The sequence below is a fragment of the Alosa pseudoharengus genome, unplaced genomic scaffold, assembly GCF_046254945.1.
Source record: "Alosa pseudoharengus isolate Yale_2024_CS ecotype anadromous, Long Island Sound unplaced genomic scaffold, YU_APseudo_1.1 YU_APseudo_1.1_scf_24, whole genome shotgun sequence".
NCBI classification, from domain to species: Eukaryota; Metazoa; Chordata; class Actinopteri; order Clupeiformes; family Clupeidae; genus Alosa; species Alosa pseudoharengus.
In genome coordinates, this window is record NW_027468689.1 from 17,242,206 (window position 1) to 17,269,213 (window position 27,008).

General features: G+C 40.9%; 1 protein-coding gene and 1 long non-coding RNA gene across 3 annotated transcripts in view; one reads left to right on the top strand and one right to left on the bottom strand.

The window, feature by feature from the left end:
- The window catches only part of abcb11b (ATP-binding cassette, sub-family B (MDR/TAP), member 11b), a 19,682-nt gene extending 4,595 nt beyond the window's left edge, over positions 1 to 15,087 (bottom strand). Inside the window, exons 1-24 of one of the 2 annotated variants that reach the window (XM_076302656.1) lie at positions 15,012 to 15,087; positions 14,730 to 14,748; positions 14,611 to 14,640; positions 14,475 to 14,526; positions 14,134 to 14,378; positions 13,874 to 13,961; positions 13,410 to 13,543; positions 12,941 to 13,112; positions 11,168 to 11,292; positions 10,480 to 10,654; positions 10,011 to 10,124; positions 9,627 to 9,737; positions 8,898 to 9,023; positions 8,278 to 8,481; positions 7,963 to 8,133; positions 7,007 to 7,208; positions 5,657 to 5,738; positions 5,335 to 5,475; positions 4,679 to 4,844; positions 4,349 to 4,453; positions 3,930 to 4,091; positions 3,075 to 3,278; positions 1,065 to 1,306; positions 134 to 290 (exon numbers count right to left, since the gene is read on the bottom strand). In XM_076302656.1, the coding sequence (XP_076158771.1) occupies positions 134 to 290; positions 1,065 to 1,306; positions 3,075 to 3,278; positions 3,930 to 4,091; positions 4,349 to 4,453; positions 4,679 to 4,844; positions 5,335 to 5,475; positions 5,657 to 5,738; positions 7,007 to 7,208; positions 7,963 to 8,133; positions 8,278 to 8,481; positions 8,898 to 9,023; positions 9,627 to 9,737; positions 10,011 to 10,124; positions 10,480 to 10,654; positions 11,168 to 11,292; positions 12,941 to 13,112; positions 13,410 to 13,543; positions 13,874 to 13,961; positions 14,134 to 14,378; positions 14,475 to 14,526; positions 14,611 to 14,640; positions 14,730 to 14,748; positions 15,012 to 15,087 (3,303 nt within the window). Of the gene's footprint in view, positions 1 to 133; positions 291 to 1,064; positions 1,307 to 3,074; positions 3,279 to 3,929; positions 4,092 to 4,348; positions 4,454 to 4,678; positions 4,847 to 5,334; positions 5,476 to 5,656; positions 5,739 to 7,006; positions 7,209 to 7,962; positions 8,134 to 8,277; positions 8,482 to 8,897; positions 9,024 to 9,626; positions 9,738 to 10,010; positions 10,125 to 10,479; positions 10,655 to 11,167; positions 11,293 to 12,940; positions 13,113 to 13,409; positions 13,544 to 13,873; positions 13,962 to 14,133; positions 14,379 to 14,474; positions 14,558 to 14,610; positions 14,641 to 14,729; positions 14,749 to 15,011 lie in introns of both variants that reach the window. The other variant, XM_076302655.1, reaches the window with a different exon arrangement.
- Positions 15,088 to 22,384: 7,297 nt separating this feature from the next.
- On the top strand, positions 22,385 to 25,032 carry LOC143141972 (uncharacterized). Its single transcript, XR_012990845.1, has 3 exons — positions 22,385 to 22,478; positions 23,021 to 23,232; positions 23,439 to 25,032. It is a non-coding gene; the product is annotated as an uncharacterized LOC143141972 (long non-coding RNA).
- Positions 25,033 to 27,008: the final 1,976 nt, after the last annotated feature.

Here is a 27,008-nt window from a genome sequence, read left to right on the forward strand (position 1 = left end):
TGGTACAAAATGATTATGATAGCCCTTGTTAGGAGATATAATTCACAGGCATCTGTGAGGGGAACTCAGATATCCTTTGAAGTTGTATATTTTAGAGGTGTGTGATGTGCTGTGCTGTGGGGGTGAGCTGTACCCATGTCTGGCCCTGAATGCTGTAGATGTTGATCTTAGGTACGCGGTCCAGGAGCTGGAAGAAGCGTGCGGCGGAGATCTTGGCCTTGGCGTAGTCAGGGGTGTAGGACGAGGCTCTACCCAGGGCTGTGCCACTGGTCACTATGGCAGAGATGACCCTGGCGAGAGACAGAGAGAGAGAGAGAGAGAGAGAGAGAGAGAGACATAAAAAAACATAACTTCACCTTATCACCTTATCAAATTACACAAAAGACACACAACAACACCACAACATCTAGTTATATTCAGGGTTTAAAGCAAGGAGGAAGAATGTGTTTGAAGAAATCAGAATCACTTTCAAATCAGAATAATTTTCAAAGCCATATTTGTCAAATTATATATAATCACTTATTTTCTCATGTTAAAGGCCCAGCCCATGCCTGAATAATTGTTTTTTTTAATGAGCATAAAACACTGTCCTTCGGTTTATACACAATGTGGCTACTAAACAGGAAACTACTGTATGTACCTAAAGTAAACCTTCCCTGGCCACATGTCCTTATCAATGTTCCCTCACAGCCACCCAGCATCTCCTCTTACCTATTTAATTACCCAAAGCGAGTTACAGATATTAAGTGCGGGGGTTAAATGCCTCCCTGGAGTAACTTGGGGTTAAGTGCCTTAATTATCCAAGTGCATAACGATGGTAGGCAGGCAGAGGCGAACATCCTGATTCCAGAAAGTAAAAAGTTCTGCCATATATTCTTTCGCAACCAAAATCTACTTTTGAGCGCACCTATTTCCTACCCTGGAACAAATACTTGGCAGGACTTTTACTTTCTGAAACCGGGATGTCCACCTCTGGAGGCAGGAATTGAACCCATGACTTTTTGTGACTACTGCATGCCAGCCAGGTTCCCTGGCCACTACACTACCACCCCACATCTCCTTACCTGAAGACCATGCTGAAGTGGAGCCCCTCCTGTCTGACCAGGTATCCTCCGAACCTGTAGGAGGCAGAGTTGGCCAGGAAGACGATGCACTGGGCGAAGCCGTAGCAGGCGCCGTAGACATTGGCCTTGCTGAGTGCGGCACGGTATGGTGCGTCCAGCTGGGCCTCGTATTTCTCCACGAAGTTTCGCTCCTTCCCCAGGCCGGCGATGGTGCGGATGTTGTTCAGGGCCTCGCCCGAGATCTGGAGGAGGAAACGTAATGTCCATAAAGCCTCTTTTGAATTTTAATTTGAGGAGAGGGATAAATTAAATAAACACTTGAGGTTCGAAATCTGCAGGAAATAGGGGGTTGAATGGGGATGAACGACCAGGGAGGGACTAAGGGTGATATGAAATAGGTCGGACAGCATGGCGAAATAGATGGATAAGACGCTGATAAATTTACATAATTAAGATATATGTACATGTTCATGTTCTGAAGGTTGTGGATGGTTGACTATTGATTAGTAGTAGTAGTAATAGTAGTAGTAGTACTAATAGTTTAGATAAAAAAAGTCCAGACAAAAAACACACACACACACAACATATTACATGAATGGTACATACATACAAACACACATACATAAATACATATAGACAAACAAATGACTGTGCTGGTTTGTTTGTTGTTTGTTATAGTTTGTTTGCTTCCCCTTCCCACTTTTTAACATTTTAAATTGAATCAATTAACAATTAACACATTATAATTAATACTCATGGGAACCAATGAACAGTGAGGAATAGAGGGGACAGTACGGCAGTAGGAAAGGAGAGAAGTGGGAGAGGTGTGTGTGTGTGTGGCGGTGGGGCTGCTGATGTTGACAGGAAAGGGTTCTTCTCGGTCGATTTTAATCTCAACACCATGAGTCGTGTGAAAGAAAAAAGAGAGAAGTAGAGGGAATGGATAATGAAAAGAGAGAGAGAAAGAGAGGGAGAAATAATCAGAGCATGGAGGGGAGAGAGAAGGAAGAGAGAAAAGAGAGAGAGCTGAGGAGTGAGAGTCACTTCATTTAAACCTGTCCCTAAGGAGGAGAGGAAAGTAGACCTGCTCTGCTAATAAAGAACAGGGGGAACTCTGTGTGTGTTTTTTAGTGACATGGCAACAGGCAAAAAAGAGCATTTGAGAAGAGAGTAAAGAAAGAGAGAGATGAGGTTAGGAGAAAAGCATACTTCTGCAAGCATGGACCAACCCTAAACCATGCTGAGTCAGAGAAAGGAAGGGAGAGAGTAGAATTAGATTTTGTTGAAGGAGGGGGTTGATGGATGAATGTCTGCAAAAACATGCAGACATGCTTGACTGAAAGGTGACTGAGGGAGAGAGAAAGAGAAAAAGACAGATAGAGAGAGAGGGGGGAGAAGAAAAAGAAGAAGAAAGATATTGCAAAAAATAGTTGGTGGATGCAAGTGGACAAAATATCACAGACAGACAGAGAGACAGACAGAGAGACAGACAGACAGAGAGACAGACAAACCTGTCTGGCTCAGAGTGAGAAAGAAGCAGAAAGAAGAGCCTGGAGCTGGGGGAATGAGGGAGGTATCAAAGCAGACATCAGAGAAGGAAACCCAGAGAGCGATAGAGAGAGCAGGAGGAAGGAGGGAAGGAAGACAGGAAGGAAGGAAGGGGTTTGGGTCTGACCAGACAGGACCAGAGATCAGAGACCAGCCCAGTAAGAAAGAGAGAGAGAGAGGGAGAGAGAGAGAGAGAGAGAGAGAGAGAGAGAGAGAGAGAGAAAGAGAGAGAGGGAGGGAGGGAGCAAGAGGAGGATAAAGGAAAGAGTCTGGGCTGGCAGAATAACGAATGAATGGACGTCTGCAGAGATTGGACAGAAGGTCCAGATGGAAGAAAGACTAGCCAGGGCAAAAGGAGCAGAGGGACATCAACGTTTTAGGTTGGACAAAAGAGGATGAATGGCCATCAGACCAAAGATCAGAGACAGACAGACAGACAGACGGACGGACAGACAGACAGACCTGTCCTGCGGACTCCATGGACTCCTTGTCCTGCTTGGCGAAGCCGGTGAGCATCTTGGCCTGGAAGCCGCCAGAGAGAGCCAGGAAGGGCAGGAAGCACATGATGACCATGGTCAGCTTCCAGCTGAAGTAGAAGGAGATGATGATGGCCACACCAATGTTCGTCATAGAATTCACAATCATGCCGATCTGAGAGCCTGTTGCCTAGGAGAAGTAGCGTGCACATATATACACGTGAACTGATGAGATTAAATGTCATTTAACTTGTGTGCACCATCTCTCTCTCTCTCTCTCTCTCTCTCTCTCTCTCTCTCTCTCACACACACACACACACACGCGCACACACACACACACACACACACACACATACACACGTACACACACACACACACACACAGTGATCCCTCAGATGTGTACCTGGAATTTACATTTCAATGATTACATTTATTTGTATATTAATTTTAATATTCTTTTTTATAATATACATGTATTACTATAATACTTATATTTACTTTTAAGTAATTTAATTAAGTTAATAATGTCAAACACATTTTGTATTTCACAACAAAAAAGTCCAGGGTGATCAGGAAGTTTGAGTTCAATGTCTGAAGGTGCTCATTGGGGTCGGGAATTCAAATTCAGTAGAAAAAGGAAATCCAAGGCTGTCTTCTTTTAAAAAAAAAAACATATTTTAAAAGTGTTTATTTCAATGGTTATTTCATGATTGAAAAACATAGTGTGCATATTACTGTAAAAATAAGTTGAGAGGAAACCCAAGCTTAGCGGTGCAGACAGCCTTCTTCTGGGTGTATCTGGGAAAAAGTGAAATACCATAATGACCATAAGTCTACACACCCCCTGGACTTGTGAGGCGTCTGTAGCCAGACGGGTGGTCAGTGCCCCAGGGCTGTTCTTGTGGTCATCGAACCAGCCAATCTCCTGTCCCAGCATGGCCTGGAAGCCCAGTCGGCGCAGCCGCCTGGTCAGCAGCTCGCCAGACTTGGAGAACGCATAGCCCTGTGACAGAAAGAGCGACAGAGAGGGTGAATATTAGAGAGAGAGAGAGAGAGAGAGAGGGAGGAAAAGATAGGTGGAGAGAGTGAGTGAGTTTCACAACATCCAAAAATAGACTATGATACAAAATGTCTCACATAAAGAAAAAAAAAGTGACCAAAACTCTAACGGTAACTCTAGGCCACAAACCTAAAAAAAAACAAGACACTTGCACCACAGACAACACGGGATGCTTTGCTATCCCAGAAGGCACTTCTCACCTGGAGCATCTGGGTGAAGAACGAAATGAGACCGACGAGCACAAAGAAGAGGCAGATCCCGTTGATGGCATTCCGCTGCTCTGTGGCGTCAGGCATCGTGAAAGTCTAGAACCACAACAGGGATTAGAACAGCACAAGTAGTACTCATTTGGTATGTATTACGATATGAGGATAGAATTCTCACACACGTGTGATTCAAAATCTCACACACACAAAACACATACACTCTGTCTCTCTCTCTCTCTCTCTCTGCTTACTGTCTCTGTGTGAGGCACACACACACACACACACACACACACACAGTTAATCCACATTCCCTCTGTCCCTTACTGCCAGGATCTGACTGAAGAGCAGAGAGTACACAGGGTTAACGCCTCCGTTGATGGCTGCCCCAATGGAGCCGAACAACATGTAGGGCCACTCAGGGGCGTTATACTTCAGGATCCGGGAAACCGGGGCCGGTTCTACCACCTCCTCCTCCTCCTCAGGTATGGCACTCTACTCAAACACACACACACACACACACACACACACATAAACATAAACATACACAAAGACATGTGCAGCCAAACAAAAGCATTCACACACATTTTTCATTTGACTACATTTAAAACAGACACCATACAAAACAGTTCAACATTTACAACATTTGTAAATATTTCTACCGCCCCAACTAAAACAAAATGTTCTCTGTCTTCTATGTCCCCCTATACTTTTCATCATCCATACAATAAGCAACAATTACTCCCTGATCACATTCTTAGCATGCATGTAGGTACACACTCAACGCACAAACATGATCAGTGTGAGGTTAGGGAAACTTAGGACATACACATACAAACATACTGATAAGAGGGCAGTAACATACTCGACTGCACGTGTGTGTGTGTGTGTGTGTGTGTGTGTGTGTGTGTGTGTGTGTGTGTGTGTGTGTGTGTGTGTGTGTGTGCATGCGTGTGCAGGGCCTCTTGAAAAGGGTCAATCACCCTTTTCTACCGACCTTATCCTCTGCCCCGAAAGCCTGCGACTGTGAATAGGACCTGGGGCCTAACTCTCCGGCTATCGGCACGGAAGATTCCGGAATAATATTGGACAGCTGTGACTTTGTTCTTCGGCGAATAGAAGCTCTGTACGAAAAATCCAACCAGTTAATATATTTTTTCATTAAACAAATACAATTACATTCAGCTGAACTCACGGCAAGTTACAGTCAGATCATTGTTTGTGTGTCTGTAAGGGTCTGTATGTGTGTTGTTGGTGGACGTATTTTGTGTTTTCTTTTATTTTGTTTTGTTGGAGCACACATACCGTAAGCTCTCACGATAACTCCCTGCTCTGAGGAGGCCTTTTGACTCTTCATCCGTCTTTCCCGCATTTTCTCCCTCGGCCACTTGACATTTTGACAGAGGAAGAAAGATGTTTCACTCTTTTCACTCTTACTCTCTCTCTCTCTCTCTCTCTCTCTCTCAAATAATAACTTTCCTAACTTTTACTTTTTGAGTATAGTGTCGAGTTGATCTTGATGTATTTTTAAGATTGTAATAAAGAGATTTTCTCTCTCTCTGTCTCTCTCTCTGTCTCTCTCTCTGTCTCTCTTTTTTCTCTCTGGGAAACTGCTCTTCAGATCCAGACGACATGATAGCCAGAATGGCTTCACTTCGTTCTGAGCCAAATTTGTTTGTTATCTCAGCAAACAAACCCCTCTGGCCTGAACAGCAGCCGATAGCTTTAGAGTTGAGACAACAAGTTGAGCAGACTGAGACAGTTCAGAGTAGTTTGTGCTCAATATGGCTTTAACTTGAATTGCTTCAGCAGAAACAAAACTATAGATCGAAAAGTTACCCAAAACTTTATTGTAAAACTGTAGTAAAATGTACTTACAGAACTCATGGAACAGTAAAATATTTGAATTCTTATTATGCTGTTAACCATAATCTCAGTATAAAAATAGTAAGAGTAGCGTGGTTCAATCAAAAGCCCAAAGTACCGCAAATTAAAATTACACAACCACATTCTTTCCTAGTATACTCTCATGTGCCATGACATAGTCCAAGTGATGTTTTGAAACAGTTCTTTGTGTGTTTTGGGGGACTGCATTTTTTCAGTTGAGTACAGGTTATTGACACCAACTTCGGCAAATCCAGACAACTCGCTCTCAGTGTTGTTGCTATTATTGCCATGATTTGTTGTCATGATGTGTACCTATTATTCTTAACATAATACATTTTCAGTTTCATTAGATATTTGGTATCTTTAGATTATTTTTAGATTATCTTAATACACTATACACAAGAAATTTTTAATATATTCTGATATTCTGAATGCTATCACATTCACATTTATCATAGACAAGTGATATATTGTATCAGTGACATTTTGAGTGAACCCAGTATCCATTAAATCATTTTATAGCCTTTATATGTCTATAAAGGGCTATAAATCATCCATAAGTCTATATAACTACACATAGTCATGATTACACTCATAAAGCACTATGAGGTTATTGTATGATCTACGTACAGCTTGAAGTATCACATAAATCTTACCTCTGAAATGTCAACACTGATATCAAAATTGCCATTATCAAGAGGTATGTGATAATCCAAGCTGTAAGTGTTACACAGCTGTTTTTGCATAATGTTGTAACGTGTGACCTACTCTGGCGTGCTTTCTCGTTGAGCGCCTTGTCTCCCTGGCTCTGCAGCGTGACCAGGGTGAAGTAGACTCCCTTCCTCTCGAGGAGCTCGTCGTGTTTGCCCCTCTCCACCGCGCGACCGTGCTCAAAGCCCACGATCACATCCGCGTTCTTTATCGTCGACAGCCGGTGGGCGATGGAGATGGTGGTGCGGCCCATACGCACCTGAGGCCGAGAAAAGAAAACACAACCGGAGTGAAAAGCTAACAACCTGTCTAGCAGCTAAGCTTGACAATAAACAAACCTATCTCTACAAAGTTCCATTGTTTTATGTACTGTTGAAATTGCTTTTTGCTCTCCTGGGATGTCCCCGCATCAAGCTCACGATTTGACTGGCATGCTAACATAGTACGGCTATAATCACAATAACCTGGGCCAGGCCTGTGCCAGATCTGTGCCAGAAACGACAGCCATTTGAGACTGATCTCAGATCTCTTTGATCTCTTGCAGAGGCTGAAGTCAGCATCTGATGATGTGTGAGATGAGTTTTATCCTTTGGTATAGATGTGTTTGCAGTGATGCACCTTACTACAGTAGCTCTCCAATTCCATTGTACTGAAATGCAATGACAATAAATGCATTCTTCTAATCTTCTTCTAATCTTCTTCTATTAATTCCTAACACCCAGTTGGCCAGTATACAGGGTGCTAGACATGCCTTCCTTCCTCCCTGTATGGTCGCTCTCTCACATTTCTTAGTTAATGTAGACATGCATGCATCTTTAAACAGCCTTATAAACACTTTTTCTCTTGCAATATTGCTTCTTTTTAGATTGCTAACTCTGACATTATTCCTCTGTCCTTGTTTTTTTCTTCTTTTTTTTCCGTTTTCATAGATGCTTATCAACTTAGAATATGAACTTGTGTTGGCCATCCTATTCTTCAGGCCGTGCTCTCAAGAGCCGAGCCGTGACACTCACCTTGTCCAGAGCCTCCTGTACCACAGCCTCACTCTCGTTGTCCAGGGCAGACGTGGCCATGTCCAGCAGGAGGATTCTGGGATTGCGGACCAGGGCGCGGCCGATGGCGATTCGCTGCTTCTGACCGCCACTCATCTGTCCACCACCCTCTCCCACCAGTGTGTCAAATCTCTACGAAAGCAAGACTCGAGCATATTTTGGGCCATAACAATAACAAAAAACATTCAAAAACAGACTGCAATGCTGTATTTATTTATATGAATTATCCCATAAAGCCCATAAATATATTCCTAATCCTAGGAAAAACATTCAGACCTGTGGTAGGTCCATGATGAAGTTGTAAGCATTGGCCTCTTTGGCAGCCTTGATGATGTCATCAGAGGAGACGCCGGGGCGACCGTAGCGAATGTTCTCAGCGATAGTGGTGGCAAACAGCACCGGCTCCTGCTCCACGATGCCCATGAGGGAGCGAAGCCACTGGATGTTCAGGCCGCGGATGTCATGACCATCCAGGGTCACCTGAAAAGGGAGAAAAACGCAACGGCCAAATATATATATACAGCTCTGGAAAAAAAATGAAGAGACCACTGCACATTTTTCTGATGTCATCCTACGGTTGCTGAGTGACATTAGAATGAGTTGACAGTCATAGTCAAAATTAAGAGACCACTGCAAAATTGAATATGACTGTTGTTTGGTCCCCAACGAAGATTTACACTTGTTATCATCCAAAAATACCAGAGTTGTCCTTTAAGACCCTCTCTAAAATGACACTGCATGTGCCAGTCTATATCAGTTCAGTTAAGTGAATTAAGTTTTTTTATCACTATGTGTTAGTTATGGTGAGTTAAGTGTATTAAGTGCATTATAAAGCAGTTTCTGACTGGACTGAGAGCTGAATGTTAGTGCAGTGCGGCAGTAGACAGTAACGTTACCATGCCCTCTTTGGGGTCGTAGAAGCGCTGGATGAGCTGGACCGCTGTGCTTTTTCCGGCTCCACTCGGGCCGACGAACGCAGTTGTTTCACCTGACTTCACCGGCAGACTCAGCTTGTCCAGGATCTGAGAGCACAAGCAGTTACATTACATGTGTGTGTGTGTCTGTGTGTGTGTGTGTGTGTGTGTGTGTGTGTGTGTGTGTGTTAGTGCTTTAGTTTAATGCATACAGTATATTACTCAGACACTTTTATACAAAACAACTTGAAGCACAGCTATGAATTTAATTGCATTATAACGTACATTTGTTTTGATTGGACATGTAAAACAAAATGTATGTTCAAATGGCATGTCTCATGTACAGATTAAGGGGCTGCTATTGGGCTGCTTTGGCAAATACACACATGATCATACATTTGTTCATTATATCACAATCACATTAATTACTATTTACTTTCAGCTATTACATTTATTCATGGCATACTGTAAATCATAATAAAGTATAAGTACACATTTCATCAGTATGGGTTTTCTGGTGCTAAACCCAGTGATGTGCTGTTAGCACTTTGCTGACAGAATTGAGCAACAGGAAATAATCTGGAGAGACCAGAGTATGCACCATGAAAGGCCTGGCACTATACGCTTATGTATTTCAATCATATACCCTTATGTGTATTACAGTAAACAATCACACAATTAAAAGTGTAGTTTTAAAACTAGAGGTCGTACCTTGACTTCTGGTCTGGAAGGATAGTGAAAGGTCACGTTGTGGAACTCAATGTCTCCTTTCACCTTATCCAGTTTGTAGCCAGCCTCTGACATGCAGTCAATCTCTGGCTCCTGGAGGTATTTAAGAAGCTCTTAAAGTATTTAAACACTGAGCAATTTCTCTGTCCCGATATTTCTAGTTTATTTTTTTTATTAGTTATTATAAATTAACTATCATTGAAATTGATATTATTACTGTATTGTCACACATGCACTCATTAACGTACTCACACATTCCATTCATTCATATCATCTATTTATGGACTGGGCTGAGTGCATCAGGCATTTAAAAACTTTATTGACTTGTCAGTCAAGATGTGTGTCCCGGACTAAATCTCCTCTCACCCGTTCAATGGTCTCAAAAATGATAGTCGCTGCTCCTCTGCCGGAGGCAAAGGCCTCTAGGCACGGAGATGCCTGGCCAAGATTCAGTGCGGCAATCAAAACACCAAAAAACACCTGCAAATACACCACAAATCATTCAATAACAACCAAGCTTGTGTGGTAAACATAGTGAGCTTGTGGTAAACATAGTGAGCTTGTGGTAAATATGGCGAGCTTGTGGTAAACATGGCAAGCTTGTGGTAAATATGGTGAGCTTGTGGTAAATATGGTGGGCTTGTGGTAAACATGGCAGGTTTGTGGTAAATATGGTGAGCTTGCGGTAAATATAGTGAGATTGTGGTAACCATGGTGAGCTTGTGGTAAATATGGTGAGATTGTGGTAACCATGGTGAGCTTGTGGTAAATATGGTGGGCTTGTGGTAAATATGGTGAGATTGTGGTAACCATGGTGAGCTTGTGGCAGCCTAACCTGCAGCAGTGTTCCGGGGCTGTACTCCTGAGTGTCTACCACCAGACTGGATCCGTACCAGAAGGCCAGAGCGTAACAGAGGAAGATGATGAACCACATGTAGCCGGTGAAGAAGCCCATGATCAGGCCCTTCCTGATGCCCCAACGCTGCGCCGAGATCAGGTTCTTGTCATACCTGTACAGAGAGAGGAAGACAGAGAGAGAGAGAAAGAGAGAGAGGGAGAGAGAGAGAAAAATGATTGCAGGAGATATAGAGGCAGAGAAAGAAAAAAAGGTACAGAGGGAAATGCATAATTAATAGACTAACAGAAACATAAAGAACAAATTAGACAAAAAGTAAAAGACAGATGATTTAACAGCGATATATAGATAAATATAGACTGGAAATATTTCTGTAAGTGCTACTGAAACTTTGTATGAATTGTAAGGAAATCTACAGTCTTTACATGTATGCCTTAAATATACAAAGTGTGTTGCTTTTCTTTGCTTTCCACTAGTGTTTTGTGTCAAGCAAAATGACACAAAATCTCTAAATGTAGGATCACCTTTTGACACTCTCTGACTTGAGAGTACCCCTGTCCCTGAGCAAACAGTGAGAGAGCAGGAAGCAGAAAGACATGGTCCCCAGAGTGCAACCAGAGAGTCTGTGACAGCTCCATAAGGCGAACATCACCATCTCTCCACCTACCTCTCAACCTCCTTCCTCTCCCCACCGAAGGCGGCCACGGTGCGGATGGCAGACAGGACCTCGTCCGCCACCGCTCCAGCCTTGGCGTAGGCCTGCAGCTCCTGCCCGGTGAGCTTGGCTACAAACTAAACCAATGTGGAGTGGGCTCATATCAAAGATTTGTATAAAAAAAATTGGCAATGCATCATCATGCAAAATATACATTTCATTCAACAATTCATAATGATTGGTATCCATACTACATTATGCACACACACACACACACACACACACACACACACACACACACACATACACACACACACACACACACTCACTCACGCACACACACACACACAAACACGCATGTACACACACACACACACACACACACACGTACACACACACACACACACACAGGGCCGGTTCCCTCTATACGCACACTACGCAAGTTGCGTAGGGCCCCGCAAGTTAATGAAGGCCCCCTTCCCCGTCTCTCCTGGAGTCAAGCTATAGTGACAGACAAGTATACAGTTATAGCGACAGTGCCTCATACATTAAGAAGATGAACATGAAACCGAATTACCATTCAGGGCATGAAAAACGGAAGAAACGTCACGAGAATGGCGAACAGCGGGAACAGCAGTCGGGTAAACTTGCGTTCGTTCCATGGTTTGATGTCAACATGCATCTCTCCAACATGCATCTCTGTTGCTGGCCTAGCCTAGGCCTACCTAACAGGGAAGTGAATCCCCTGATCTGTGTGTGGCTTGCTTGCCAGCCTTTCCCAGTCACAGTACTTCGTAAAGTTGTGAAATATAATCGCATATGCAGGTTTTTTTAATGCGGGGCGACTGGCATTAAAAAAAAAAAAAAAACGCATCTTTAAAATGCGTTCATAAAAACGTGCAGCTCGGTTAGCAGTTTTTCAGCAGAAACATGCGAGGACCCATCTAAACTAATAGGTGATTTCACTCTTCCCATACATTTTAAAAGAACTAAATTGTTTTACAATATTTCAGTCAACTTAGTTATAGATAGCCTACAACTGAACGTATGCAAATATAGCCTGTATTAACTTTGATTCGCAGTGCTGCATGGACAATAGATGCACATCGTAAATTAGGCCTATATGAAGTATTAAAATGATTGTTTAAAATAGTCTACGTTTGAGTTCATAACTTTGGCAAGTAGCCTACAGACACACAGGTGAAGAACAGTCAGTCAGTAAGCTACTAGCACAACCAGACCCTTACAAAAAAAAAAAAAAAAACTGCATTACTTCAAGTGTCAAACTGCAGATTTCTGAGTATGAAAACCGCAGTTTTGGAGAAAATATTTGCAGCTCTTATGCAGGGAATGCATTATTTTAGAGGCAAAAAACTGCAGGTATTTTTTGCAAGGTGATATGTACAGCAAGCCTCAAAAGCAAACAGCCCAGACTATACAGTATAAACAAACAGCCCAGACTATATAAACACTATATTTGGTAACTTCCATAGACATCCAAAATGGGGTGGGATGATTGTATTGGGAGCACTGAGGTGTCAGATGATACTATAAAAAAAATGGTTACATTTTGGCGCTCAGAGTTCAGGTAGGAGGGCCCCTTAGCAGGATTTTGCTTAGGGCCCCATGGAGGTCTGAACCGGCACTGCACACACACACACACACACATACACACACAAACACGCATGTACACACACACACACACACACACACACACACACACACACACACACTCACGGCCACACACTGACAGATGCAGACACATTTCCATTTCCTCTGTCTTACCAGAGCCATGAGAGCGGCTCCCACACCGATGAGTGGCGAGACGGCGATGATGACGAGGGTGAGTTTCCAGCCCTTGACGAAGCCCATGAGGAAGCCGCACGCGAAGGTGGTGAAGCGTTGGATGAAGATGCTCACCTGGTCTGCAATGGCGTCATTGATCTTGTTGATGTCGCTGGTGGAGTGGACGGTAGTGGCGATAAGGAAGCAATGTTATTTGCGGTGTCATTGAATGTGTGTGTGTGTGGGTGGGTGAGAGAGAACACATGCATGTGTCTATGGCTGTGCATGTGTACGTGTGTGTGTAAGTAAGTAAGTAAGTAAAATGTATTTATAAGGCATATATAAAATACAGTTTACACTGGCCACAGTGCCGTACAAAGTGCAAATTAAAAAAAAAAATAATAATAATAATAATGTGTGTGTGTGTGTGTGTGTGTGTGTGTGTGTGTGTGTGTGTTCTTTTCCTCACTCAGACATGCGTGTGTTGAGTTCCCCAACAGAAGTGCAGTCGAACCAGCCAATCTCCATCCTCATCACCTTCCTGAAGTACATCATCCGGATGATCTGGATCTGACGGGCTGCAGCAGTCACCCACAGGGAGATCTGAGCAAGAACATGGAGTTAATTAATCTCATTACAGTCATATAGCCCAACTGTCATCACCAGCCATCTCTATCTGGACCTTCTCATCAACTCAGAGTTAACAATGTATGAGAGCGCTTTTGGAAAAACAAAAACAGAAAACAACATAAAACAATATAATAGTATCTTGCACAGAATCATATTTGACATTGTTGACAATGAAACTAAACTGCAGTTAAGGATAAAATAAGTTTGGATATCTATGATTATGGTGAATCTGTAGAATACATCATCAACAAAGTCTATTTACAGGGGTTTCCCTGCGGAAGTGACGTGAGATCCTTCACTTACTTGAAAGTATCCCAGAATGAACACAGCAGCTCCAATGCCAACATAGTAATATGCAAAGTTTGTCATCTCGTATTCGATGTCCAAAATACTGAGGATACATAGGTTTATCTCATTATCATCCGTTTCATGAAATAGGACAAATTACTCATAGCCTACATAGGATATCATTGTTCACAAGAGGTGAACAAAGGTGAGCATACAAATCTCAACCTCAACCATACACACAAATTGGACACACGCACGCTTATGAGACTTCTTACCCGCAAGTTCTTGTCATATTCTGCTCCAAGTTCTCCTCTTGGGTGAGATTACGAAACTGAATGGTATTGTTCACACACTCCTTAGCCGGATCCAATAACATTTGTAGCTCGATGTCATATTCAATAAACGTGTCTGTTAGCATCCCAAACACCAGCAACATCAGCGGTTGTGCTGAACCGTGCAGAATCGCGCAAAAACTGCCCGCTATCATCATCAGAATCTCGCGGCAGCTGGCAAAGCGAAACTGGATGAAAAGGTTTCATATTGAAAAGTGTTAATTTTCTGAATTGAGAATGACATTTGAGTGAAAATCTATTTCTTTAAATCTGTTGGGCATTACCAGTTGAAAGAATCCAACCCGGATGGCTGGTTGGTCTTTCTTCGCTTTAGAGCTGAGAAATATTAAAAAATAAGACCAGCATTCTCAATTAATTAATCAATCAATATAAATACATACATATATTTGGCGAACTTACTCTTTGGTGTCTTTTGAAGATGCCATTGTCCTAAAAATATATCACATGCGCAATATTACACTTTATAAAAGGACATTAATTGAATTTCAGTAATATGCCCAATTTAGCTTGTCACTCACATGTAATCTCCATTTTTGCCTAAAAAGGGAAAGAGATTAATACTATTATTCAATTAATCACTGCTGATACAGCAGGATGCATTACATAGCTTACTACTCTACATAGCTTTGCTCCATTAACAGGAGATTAAATTAACATCTGTCAGCCACTGTCAGTTATTTTGTGTCTGAACTCTATCAGCCAGTTTCATATATATGTGCCTGGAGCTGATTCCCACTCCTCAAGAGCTGTTAACCTCAAACAGGAAAAAGAAAAACGTTTGACAATGTGATTCCACTCACCTTCATCTGTGAAATCATAGCCGTTATTTTCCTGCCCAAACTTTTTGAAACTTCGTAACTTTACAGACCCCGGCATTGTGTCAGTATGTCAGTCAAGCTTTGAGGAAAGTTCTGCAGGATCCTCGCAAGGCCTGGGACTGCTCTGTCCCAGGGTCAGTTATTCCAAGGGATGAGCAAAAGAAAACTCCTCCACACAACCAAAGAGTTGAGGTGGCCTTATATAGTCTGTGGACCTGTTTGTCCACAGAGTCTAGATCCAGCACACAATGGCAGTTTTACCATAAGAAAAAGGTTGGCATTCTTCTTGTGAATAATCAGAAGCAGATTCACTGGTGTTGTTACCAGCCACAACATGCATCCACCCGACTAACTGTATAGAGTCAGAGTAAGAGAGAGACAGATGCATCCACACTCACAGAGAGCTGAGGTTGAACTTCTGCTGTGTGTGTAGATGCTTTGGGTCCACTCCCTCTCTCTCTCTCTCTCTCTCTCTCTCTCTCTCTTTCTCTCTCCATACTCTCTCCTCCACGTGCTGTTATTGGCATACTCACATGCTACAGGGGTAAGTGTCCGGTCGGCCGGTGCTGTCAACGAGGGGTCAGTGACCCAGCAATGCAAAGACAACATGCTGACAACCACAGGAAAACCCATCAAACATGTGTGTGTGTGTGTGTGTGTGGGGGGGGGGGGTCATTTAAATGTGTGTGAGTGTGTACCGGTATGTTAGAGTGAGTATGGACCAGACATTGGCCAAACTGCTTGATGCATACCTGAGTATCTGTCAAAGTCTGAATCAGAAATAACAAATAAGAATCACTGTTAAATACATTTAAGTCAACACTAAATTAAATGAACTGAACATTACCTGAGATTTGCTCCCCACTGGGCCGAAGATGCATCAGGCAGAATTAAAAGATAAAAAAAAGAGTTAATGGGTTCATAAAGACATTTAGAAAGCCCAACATCTTTTGTCATATTGTAAGAGTTTTTTTCTCAACTTCAAATAGGTGGCTAGTGCAATTTCTTGAGAAAAATATTATGAAAACCACATTACTGACTTTGGAGCTAAAATGTGTGGTGTACATTTCTGACATATGGCACTTGATTAACTGAGATCACACCATATTTTCTGGGTTTGGCTACAATTCGTCACATGTGGATTCAAGAATATTGTTTATTTAATCCGTTTACTCAGTCATATCAGTCATACCAAGGCAAAAGAACCTCAAAGGACAACATTTCCTTTGAAATTTATCAGCATTTAGTGGTATTTCATTTGAAATTGTGGAAGATTCAACAGTATGTATTAAAGTCCTCTTCTAAATGTAGCCTACATAAAAGTTCATATACAGATAAGTAGAGCTAGGACTTATTTCAGCTCTTTTAGTTAGGCAACACTATTGATATGGTAGTGGTATGGTATGGTAGAGTGGTGAAGTGGTATGGTATGGTAGTGGGACTAGAGTGGTGAAGTGGAAGGTAGTTCACCAGGGTCAACAGGTGACATGGTCAAGACATCTCCAGAGGGCTCAGCAGGGATGCTGCTGTATCTGCATCCCAGGTACACTCCCTTCTGTTCCATAAACTTCTGTTATTTTTAGCTTGTTGCTGGACAATTGCTTGTTTTCATAAATAATAAACCAAAAACAGCACGGTCCACCACAGAATCCTAGATTGTCTGTTAATCTGATCTGATTATACTTACTGTATCAGTTGTGGCTTAATATGGTCAAAGCTCAAGGATCTTGTACTAATTGTACTGATACTAAATATTAAAAGTAAAATGCTCACAAATCTCAATAGTTAGGGTAAAAAATGAGAGAACAAATCACCTCTAGTTTTTTTTGTTATTTGGAGATTCTCAGTAAACTCTGTAAATACTTAATTGGATGTAAGTAAATATAGAGTTGCAAAGGTTATGGATGCCCATTCATTGGAATGTGAGTCGTATCTCCTCCAATCTCCTCCTTCTTCTTTAGAAAGGAACGCATGGAGTCATCAAGGCAACATTATGTCTCTCAGATACAAGGTACTGTATGGTATTGGTATAATACAAGTCCAACCTGAGATGCCTGCTGAATATGGCCCAGATTTGGTCCGGATATGGCAAGGATCAGGGGTCAGGTCAGCACAACATGGCAGGCATAAACCAAACACACAGTGTGTAAATTGTATCATATGCTTTCACGTTCCTTCAGTCTGTGTGAAAGAGACTCGGAGGCTATATCTCCATGTAATCATATATGTGCTGCCATTTGGGAAAAAATGTGAATACAAAGGGACCAATGAATCAAACATAGTCTGGAATGTCAATATTAACTCTGCAGAGAGTCTGGTTTTACCGAGTTGTTCCTCAGAAAAAGGTCATTGCTCTCGGTATCTCTTTCAGCCTTAAGCCTATACGTAACAATAGTCAAATTGAAAAACTTTTTTAGGCATAGGATATGGGTATAAGATAAGCAATTATGTTTTGTTTTTTGTTTTGTTATTTCTGTTCCTTGGATTATGTCAAAGTAGACATGTTCAAGAAGCTTATGTTAGCGGTGCAAAATGTAAGACATTATTTTGAGAGCCATTTTATTAGGTGTTCACTGATCAGTTTATTTTGGGATATTTCATCACATGGCATAAGATAATGTCATTAATTCTTTGTGAAGAGCAGAACCACAGTGTGCTATATGGGTCATTCCACGCCAACTCAGCCACCCATGTACATGACACCTCTCAGATTTTGCTGAAAAGCGGTGAAAATATGCCTTATGTTACCAAACTGAGGAATCTGAAGTTTCAGGTCAATATCTCAAACGGTTTGCCCGTGGCGTCCATTTGAAATTCGGGTGCCACGGCCCTAATTGACACATTGGAATTTCACATTTCATCCTTTGCCATTTTTGGAAGCCCATAATGTCTGTTCTAATAGTGGTAGAGGGCTGGAAACTGGTGTAGTAGGTCATTGTAGCCTGTACTACACATTTCTGGAGTCAGAATCAACATTCCTTTCTGTTTGGATGAGAGGTGGGTCACCAAAGTCCTAAAAAATGTTGACGGCATGTGTGATTTTTCACTTTTTGGGTGGCCGTAGCACCACGATTAATGATCATATTTATTCTAAACAGGATTATTTGTTATATTTGGGAACTTTGCTCTTGCCAAAATTAATTTGAGGGTTATGGTACCACTGATGGGGGTTTTATGGGGGTCCAAAAACCCTTTCCGGCAAAGGTGACTTTTTTGGAACCCCATATTTGGACCCCCAAATGACCATGTGGGCACTTGATGATCCTAATGGGATTTATACCAGATAAAGATACATATTTGTTCTTTCTTTTAATGAAATAACATTTTTGACTATGAAGCTCCATAATATGAATTGTATTCTTCATAATGCACCATTTTGGACATTGTTTCCAGAAGTCTGGAATGTAAATCAGGGAGAATTTAGTGATGATAAAGCATGAAAATAGTGGAAATAACTTAGTATTATGCTCAGTGATGGCAAACAATTAAATACTGAGATACTGTCACAGATTAACCCCTTATCCCCCATGAAAGAGACCCTCCATCAAATGTTCAAACTAAATAACAAGAATGTTACATAGTGTAAGAACACTACAAATAAAAGAGTTTTTCCTTGCCCCTGTCACTCTCCAAATAAAATTAAATTGAAAATTAAATAGTGTCTATAGTATTATCCAAGAAATTGTGGAAGCAGTGGCATCATTTTGTCATGGTCATTTTGGTCAAGTTCGTATTGGCGAGCACTGCGTCCATAGATGTCTGACACACTGACACAACAAATGATATGTTGGAATGGCACCCAACAGGGGATCTGTCTTTGGTCCGATGGCCATGTGAGGATATTGTTGACACACTTCATGAATTTCACAAAAATGTCACCATGTTCATCTGAACGTTCTAACAATAGATAGATAGATAGATACTTTATTGATCCTCAAGGGGAAATTCAAGAAAATGTTTCAATGTTACCAATGAACCAATCATAGATACAGGCAATGTATTTTCCTGGCTGGAAAATTGAGTTTTGTGGCTGATCTGACATTCTTTTTTGTTAGTGCAGAACATATTAAAAAACATGAGGAAATATAGGAATTGGAGAAACGTTACGCCTCGGCCAAAACGATCAGTGGAACACGATCACATCATTGCTTTAAACCAATTTCCAAAAATAAGATACGGATGAAATTAATATCACAGGATACAATATTCACAGATGTCGATGCAGGACAACAATCGGATTCAGAACACTTGGATACAGAACACCCGGCAGAACACTCGCAGTCAGATTAGCCACAAAACTCAATTTTCCAGCTAGGAAAATACATTGCCTGTATCTATGATGATGACTGGTTCATTGGAAACATTGTTGAACGTTCAGATGAACATGGTGATGTTTTTGTGAAATTCATGAAGTGTGTAAACAACATCCTAAAATGGCCATCGGACCAAAGACAGATCCCCTGTTGGGTGTCATTCCAACATATAATTTGTTGTGTCAGTGTGCCAGACATCTATGGACGCAGTGCTCGCCAATACAAACTTGACCAAAATTACCATGACAAAATGATGCCACTGCTTCCACAATTTCTTGGATAATACTATAGACACTATTTAATTTTCAATTTAATTTTATTTGGAGAGTGACAGGGGCAAGGGAAAACTCTTTATTTGTAGTGGTCTTACACTATGTAACATTCTTGTTATTTAGTTTGAAAGTTTGATGGAGGGTCTCTTTCATGGGGGATAAGGGGTTAATCTGTGACAGCATCTCAGTATTTAATTGTTTGCCATCACTGAGCATAATACTAAGTTATTTCCACTATTTTCATGCTTTATCATCACTAAATTCTCCCTGATTTACATTCCAGACTTCTGGAAACAATGTCCAAAATGGTGCATTATGAAGAATAAAATTCATATTATGGAGCTTCATAGTCAAAAATGTTATTTCATTAAAAGAAAGAACAAATATGTATCTTTATCTGGTATAAATCCCATTAGGATCATCAAGTGCCCACATGGTCATTTGGGGGTCCAAATATGGGGTTCCAAAAAAGTCACCTTTGCCGGAGAGGGTTTTTGGACCCCCATAAAACCCCCATCAGTGGTACCATAACCCTCAAATTAATTTTGGCAAGAACAAAGTTCCCAAACATAACAAATAATCCTGTTTAGAATAAATATGATCATTAATTGTGGTGCTACGGCCACCCAAAAAGTGAAAAATCACACATGCCGTCAACATTTTTTAGGACTTTGGTGACCCACCTCTCATCTAAACAGTAAGGAATATTGATTCTGCCTCCAGAATTGTGTAGTACAGGCTACAATGAACTACCACACCAGTTTCCAGCCTTCTACCACTATTAGAACAGATGTTATGGGCTTCCAAAAATGGCAAAGGATGAAATGTGAAATTCCAATGTGTCAATTAGGGCCGTGGCACCCAAATTTCAAATGGACCGTTTGAGATATTGACCTGAAACTTCAGATTCCTCAGTTTGGTAACATAAGGCATATTTTCACCGCTTTTCAGCAAAATCTGAGAGGTACCATGTACATGATACCCCGATTTTGGCTGTTTTCACTTGGAATGACCCATATGTGCATTATACAGTGTGCTGATTACTGTAATCCTGGTAGGCTAATTCCACAATGAAACACCACAATTGTTGTATCATATTCTCTGAAAAGCTTTTTGAAATATAACTTAGTAACAGTATTAAATCATTCATGAATCCCTTTGTTACAGTTTTTCTAGCATTTTCATACCTGTCTTGATATGTCCACTTTCCCAAAAAATTTCACAAATAAGTGCGTTAAACATGCATAGGGCCTAATCTTCGGTGCAAAATGCACCAAAGCTACCAAAACTCCTCATGAAAATTAAATTTTATAGCATGTCCCCTGTGGTGGACAAAAGGACCGTTTTACTATGAAAAGGTAGCCATGAAAATAAACAAAAATGGACAAATTATGCTTTTAGTGGCATTAAATTAAGGGTAAACTTATCCAAATATAAGGGAAAATGTTATTTATCCTTCTAGACTACTTTATTTGCCTTTTTGGACAGTTGTATTTCTTTTTTCTGGATTGTTCATTTAATTTTCATGTTTTTCTTTCATCTGCGATAATTCATTTTTTAGTCTTACTCTTCCTCGCTATCTTCTTGAGGCACAGGTTCATAGTCCTCATCTGTTTCACTCACTCATTACCTGAGAGCTCCAAATCTGACCCCCCCCCCCCCCCTCTCATTCATCCTATACAAATGATCTCCTAAATTTCCCAAAAAATCTAAATATTTTGGTCCTGGTGTCCATTATATTGGACATTCATAAAGTCACTATTATTTCAAAATGTAAATAACTTAACTTTTTTCAAAATGAATCATATGATTCCTGACATTTTCATTAACAAGACCATATATTGCCATCATAATGAATGCTTAAGAAGACACTATTTGACTTATCTCTCCTCCTTCCATAAAATGTGCTTGTTTTGATGTCAACCATTTTTGAGAACCAGGCAGGAAGAGGAGGTTCCCAGCAACCCAGCCAATCACATGATATATCATTAGAAAGCCCAGGATGTCCTCTTTAAAAGACCACAGGAATTGATAGAATAGCTCAAAGGGGTAAAGGGGTATGCTTCTAGTAGAACTTATGTCCACTACAGAGGACATAGGTCTATGGATTGGTTCTCAGGAGGCTAAATAAACTATAGGCTAGGCCTACTCACAATTGAGCTATGTAATCGGCTATGAAAATATAAATATATTTGTGAATACAGTGCTTCATTGCACCCAAAGTTTTGTTTTATCAGTAAAATGATAAAGTTAAAGTTAAGTTCAGTTAAAATGTGTTTTTGGTTTTGATTATAATTAACTAAAGGTCAGGCCAAGTCACCAACCGGGGATGTCAATTTAAAGGGGTAGGCCTACTTGGCAACTATTTCAATTAAATAAACCTTTGCCCGATCCCCTTAGCATCCCTATAGCGGAAAACCAACTTTGCAACATTGTGACTACCGTCCAGGTAAGAGAAGTGAGAAACAAGAAACTTGTTTTATATCATGTAGGCCTACCTTGTAACATCCACATTGTTCGGCCGAACTTTTGCTAACCGTTTCGCTAGCTTTTACAAATCCATGTGCTTTATCGCTACTTTCCCCCCAGTTTGAAATAGCATAATGCACAACTTCTCCAGCAGAGGGGGAAATATATCCTATATTTCATTTCAGCATAGATGTCAGTGACACCCTTTTATTGACAAAAATGGTGATGAATGGGTTAATGTGCAATAGGTCTTAAGTTCACTTTCAGTTTCCTTGTAAGATAAGCAGAGATCAACGCAAAACTGAAAGCAGGGTTAGTCTGTTTTCTGTATCATAGCCTACTTAGGACCAAAATCAGTAAAATTTATGCTTTTTCGATATCTGAATCCATAGAAGGTAAGGGTGTGTCAGTATTTTGGGTTTTCCAAGGTGATATAGCCTAGGAAAGGTTTAACTGAGTGTCATGTCATGAGCAGTTGCATGGGTCTATTTGTGAGCTCTTGCTCAATGCATGTAACCCTGGCTTAAAATAGCCTAGACAGACAGACATAGCCTCAGATACTTTTAGGTTGATCTTTACTTTGGAGGGTTACATGATTTCAGTGATTTCAATGTTTTCATTTGTCATATTTTAAGCTTGAATTTGCCATGTATTATTGTTATGACCACATGCTTGAATGACACAGGTCAGGTCCCTATTTAGTGGGTGTCGGTATCTGGTTATTTTTGGGGGGCTTGATGGGTGATGGGAATGACAGATGTAATTTGTAAAAAAAAAAATCATTTCATGTTTGCAGACTGTGTAAAATAAAAGAGTAACATATTTTGGCTGAGGGCATGAGAGAAGGTTTAACCAGTGGCAGTCCTAGCTTATGAAGCCCTGGGCAAATGGCCACAATGCAGACTTACGGCATGTATCTGATTGTGATTCTGTGTAGGCTACTCCTGTCTGATAAGATGATTCAAGTATTTTTCATTGCCAATGGACATGCAAACAAATATCTCAATGAGATAAAGATCCTCCTTCAAAGTCGGCTGAGGGTGACTGAAGCCAGAGATCTATGGGAATGTGATGTCATCGTGGCCCTCTGTACTATCGTTTCCCGAGTTGGAACTGATGTTGAGGCTGCACTTCGAGAGATTCCTCCAAGTAAGTTGATCATCCTGGCTATGCACAAAAATCTGTAGATCTCTCACGTGCCCTCTTTTTTCCACTTGGGATACATCTTCAAATGTTTTACAGTAAGCCTACAGGCTACATTCTCACCTCTAATCTAATAGAAAAGCCTATAGGCCTATTCACAAATATCTTTTGTTCTGTCTGCATTTTGATAGTAAATGTCTCTTATCCTTAAGCCGCAAAGCCTACAGTTCTTGTGGTGCTGCATCCCACATTTGATTCAGACTACGTGGTACCAAACACCCAGAGGTTCGTGGATCACAGACAAATGATCACAGCAGACCTGCTGTTCAATGAAGATGATAGAATACTCATTTGCTCAAGGAATGAGCAATCCATCAAAAAGGCTGCAAATTTCCTCCGCCAAAATGAAAAACACACGCCTAGGCCGATACTGATCAACCGTGTTGATGTCACTAAATGTGCCCCAAAATCTTCCAGTTGCATATTGTTCTGTTTGCTGTTTGTTTTATTTATAATTGTAACCGTTGTTCTCCTTGTCTTTGTAATCACTGTTATATGCAAGTGAAGCTCTGTGCGATTCATGGCCAAGCCCCACAGGCAGCAAAAATACATGCGGACATCAACAGTGATATGACTAACCAGTGTCTTTTGTCTTTTGGTTTAAAAGTACATTGTAGTTTAGAAGTTGTGCTAAACCCCAACTTCAAGCTGTCCACTGTCTCTTCAACCATTATTGTTTTACCTTTATGTTTACTGCTGGAGAATCATGTGAATGTGCTGTAATAAAATAAGTGATCAGTTAATATACTTACTTCAGAAGACGTGTTTATATCTATTCCCATTCTGAAGGCTAATATGACCTAAACTATATATAATAGGAAAGTAGTAGATTGTCAGGGGTTAGGGGACAGTAACTAATGAGGATTTAGAACCAATGGGGCTTAAGTGGCATTTCACCAACTTTACAGGAGGGCCAAAACAACACCAATTGGTTCAGTGTGTTCCTCCCTACTTGTATCTATATCTGTATCTGTCTGTCTGTCTGTCTCTGTACTTTCCTTGGGTGTTAATGTTTTTGGAACCCTATGACTTTTACTCCACTATTTAAAAGACAAGTACTGTTCTTTTGACTCCACTACATTTGAAATACATTTCAGTTTGACATTCGAGCCAGGAGGGGCAAAAATAAAATAAAAACTCATAGCAGCTGAGACCTGACCTATACCACTTGGGGAACACAGCACAAGCACATATGGACAAAACAATCATGCTAAATAAACATATATATGTATTTTTAAAGCAGATTTTAAATTACATTGTAACAATTTAACAATTCACCCTTATGAAATCCAATCGCGGCAAGGCTGTCTTGGAATGCAATAGACATACACTTATATTCAACTAATGTAACAGTGAACAATCAAATACAGTGTATTCAGGGCACAGGCAGCTAGCGGATGGTAAGGTGATGTTTGCTGTATGTGACAAAAAATGTTTTAGCTTAGAAACCGTGTAACATCGCTTAGAGCACCTTTAATGTCATGAAATGTTAACCCTCCTGTTGTGTTTGTTTCATGTTTACTAGTTTTGTGTTCCTGTTAAAAAAAAATACTGCTGCATTATAACTTGCTATAAATCCATAGTAACACTGATGATCAAATGTGTTTTGTGTTTAGAGGCCCTGTGTTAACAAAGTCATGGAGCCTCATGATAGTCAGAATAAATTAACAATATTTCTGAGATAAGCTATCCTGTTTTGTAATCAGCCGTGAAAATATAAATAGATTTGTGAATACAGTGCATTAATACATTTGATTTTGTTTTAACAGTAGTAAAATTGTGAAATCAGTTAAAATGTAAAAACAGCCTTTGTGATGTTTGGTGTAATGAACTGAAGGTCAGGCTGAGTCAAAGGGGATGCCAATTTCATTTCAGCGTATGTCAGTGACACCCTATTATTGACTAAATAAACATTGCATTACAACCCATTAAAAATAAGTACTTGTACTTTTGAATACTTGAGTGTTTTTCAAAAGTACTCAAGTACTTTTACTTATAGCAACTTTCACTTTTATTTTGAGTAACATTGGATCAGGAGTATGTATACCTCTTGTACTTTGTCCACCTCTGGCCATAACTGTAGCACATGCAGTCTACACAGTGGCGCCTGCAGCTGTACGGCCGTACGCACTGTGCGTACCTTCAAGCTCCGCGGGGGGAGAGAGAGAGAGAGAGAGAGAGAGAGAGACGCGTTTAGAAGTTTGTGTGTGATCGGGGGCGGTGCAGGGATGGGGTTTGCGATAGAGAGACCGGTCTAGTAGATGGGGCGGGGTGTGTGAGTGATCATGACAACTGATTGGTTACTGGAAAAGTAAAAAATTAAATTGTATCGCTTGCCCCCTCGCTGTGTGTCATCAGTGTCGATTCCCTCCTAATTGAAGAACAGCAACTATCAGTCAGTAGTTCTACCATACCGTGTGCGATTACCAGCATAAAAATTAGTAAACGAAGCTTCAAACAAATGAGTTTATTTCAAACATTTTCTAAAAAGCCTAAATGCAATGATGCACAGGCACTGCTTGCCAGCCGTCTCCGGTACCGTCAAAAAACGGCTAGCGGCCAGGCTAAGACAAAGTCCTCCAACTTGGTGCCCATTAGATCGATCAGTTCAATAAATCCCTTCAATAAATCAGTTCCGTTCAAATATGTTAGCGCTTGTTATGTTATGCGCTTTTTATGTGTTGATGTGTTGGGGGGGGGGGGGGCGGGTTCCGATGTCTGTGCGTACCTTAACATTTAATCCTGCAGGCGCCCCTGAGTCTACAAGACACCTACTTGGTCAGTCAGTGTAAGATTAATTTAAAAAAACACACAAACAACTTGGAGCACTGCAAATATGCACATACTATGTGATATATGAATGTCATATTCTCTATTTTTGCATTGTCTAGGTTTGCACTGCAAAAGAAAGTAGGCCACATCATTCATAGAAGTGTCATAGTGTCATAGCAGTCACTTTTTGATACCAAACAAATATAGCCCTGATGCTGATCCATAAAGCTTTCAGATTTTTTGTCAATTTGTATATAAAATTCAAATGCAGTACCACATTTTCAGCTTATCTTTAAAAAGCAATATTTAGCATATTTTATTTACCTATACAATCCCCCAAGTATTTCAAGGCAAGGCAAGCAAGCAGCTGTCTTGATACAGTACCATGGCAAGTGTCATTATTTCATAAGGGCCTGCTGTGACTCCTTACTGCCATCTAGTGTTTGTAAATAGCCACAAGCCCATTTCACCATGAGTGTTTTTTCGTGTAATGGAGGAATGGTTCTCAAACCTGTGCCATACAGAATTCTTTGAACCTTGGCGTCCAGTGAACCGGCCCACATCTCCACAAGTTTTGAACAGAACCAACGATGCGTCATCAACAGAGGGTGTTTTGAGCATAACTGTAGAATGGCACACCCACTCACAGGGGAAAACTTTTTTGTGACAGCTTCCAAATCAACTTTTCAGGTTACAGATGGATTTATTTTTGGTCAAAATGCTCCAAACGGTTTAACATCTGGAGTGTGAACCAGAACTGAGCTGCGCTGAGCTGAAATCTACAAGATGACTTTTTGTGGAATGTGTTTGCTGCTTCCTGTTGCTGTTGGCAGGAGCTGTCTTTTTGTTCTCAGTCTACAGACTGCTTGTTTCACCTAAGGAGGCACTAGGTGTGTATGCAGGATGTGTAGCAGGCTATACTAAAACAGCCACAGCATTTAGAATAATGG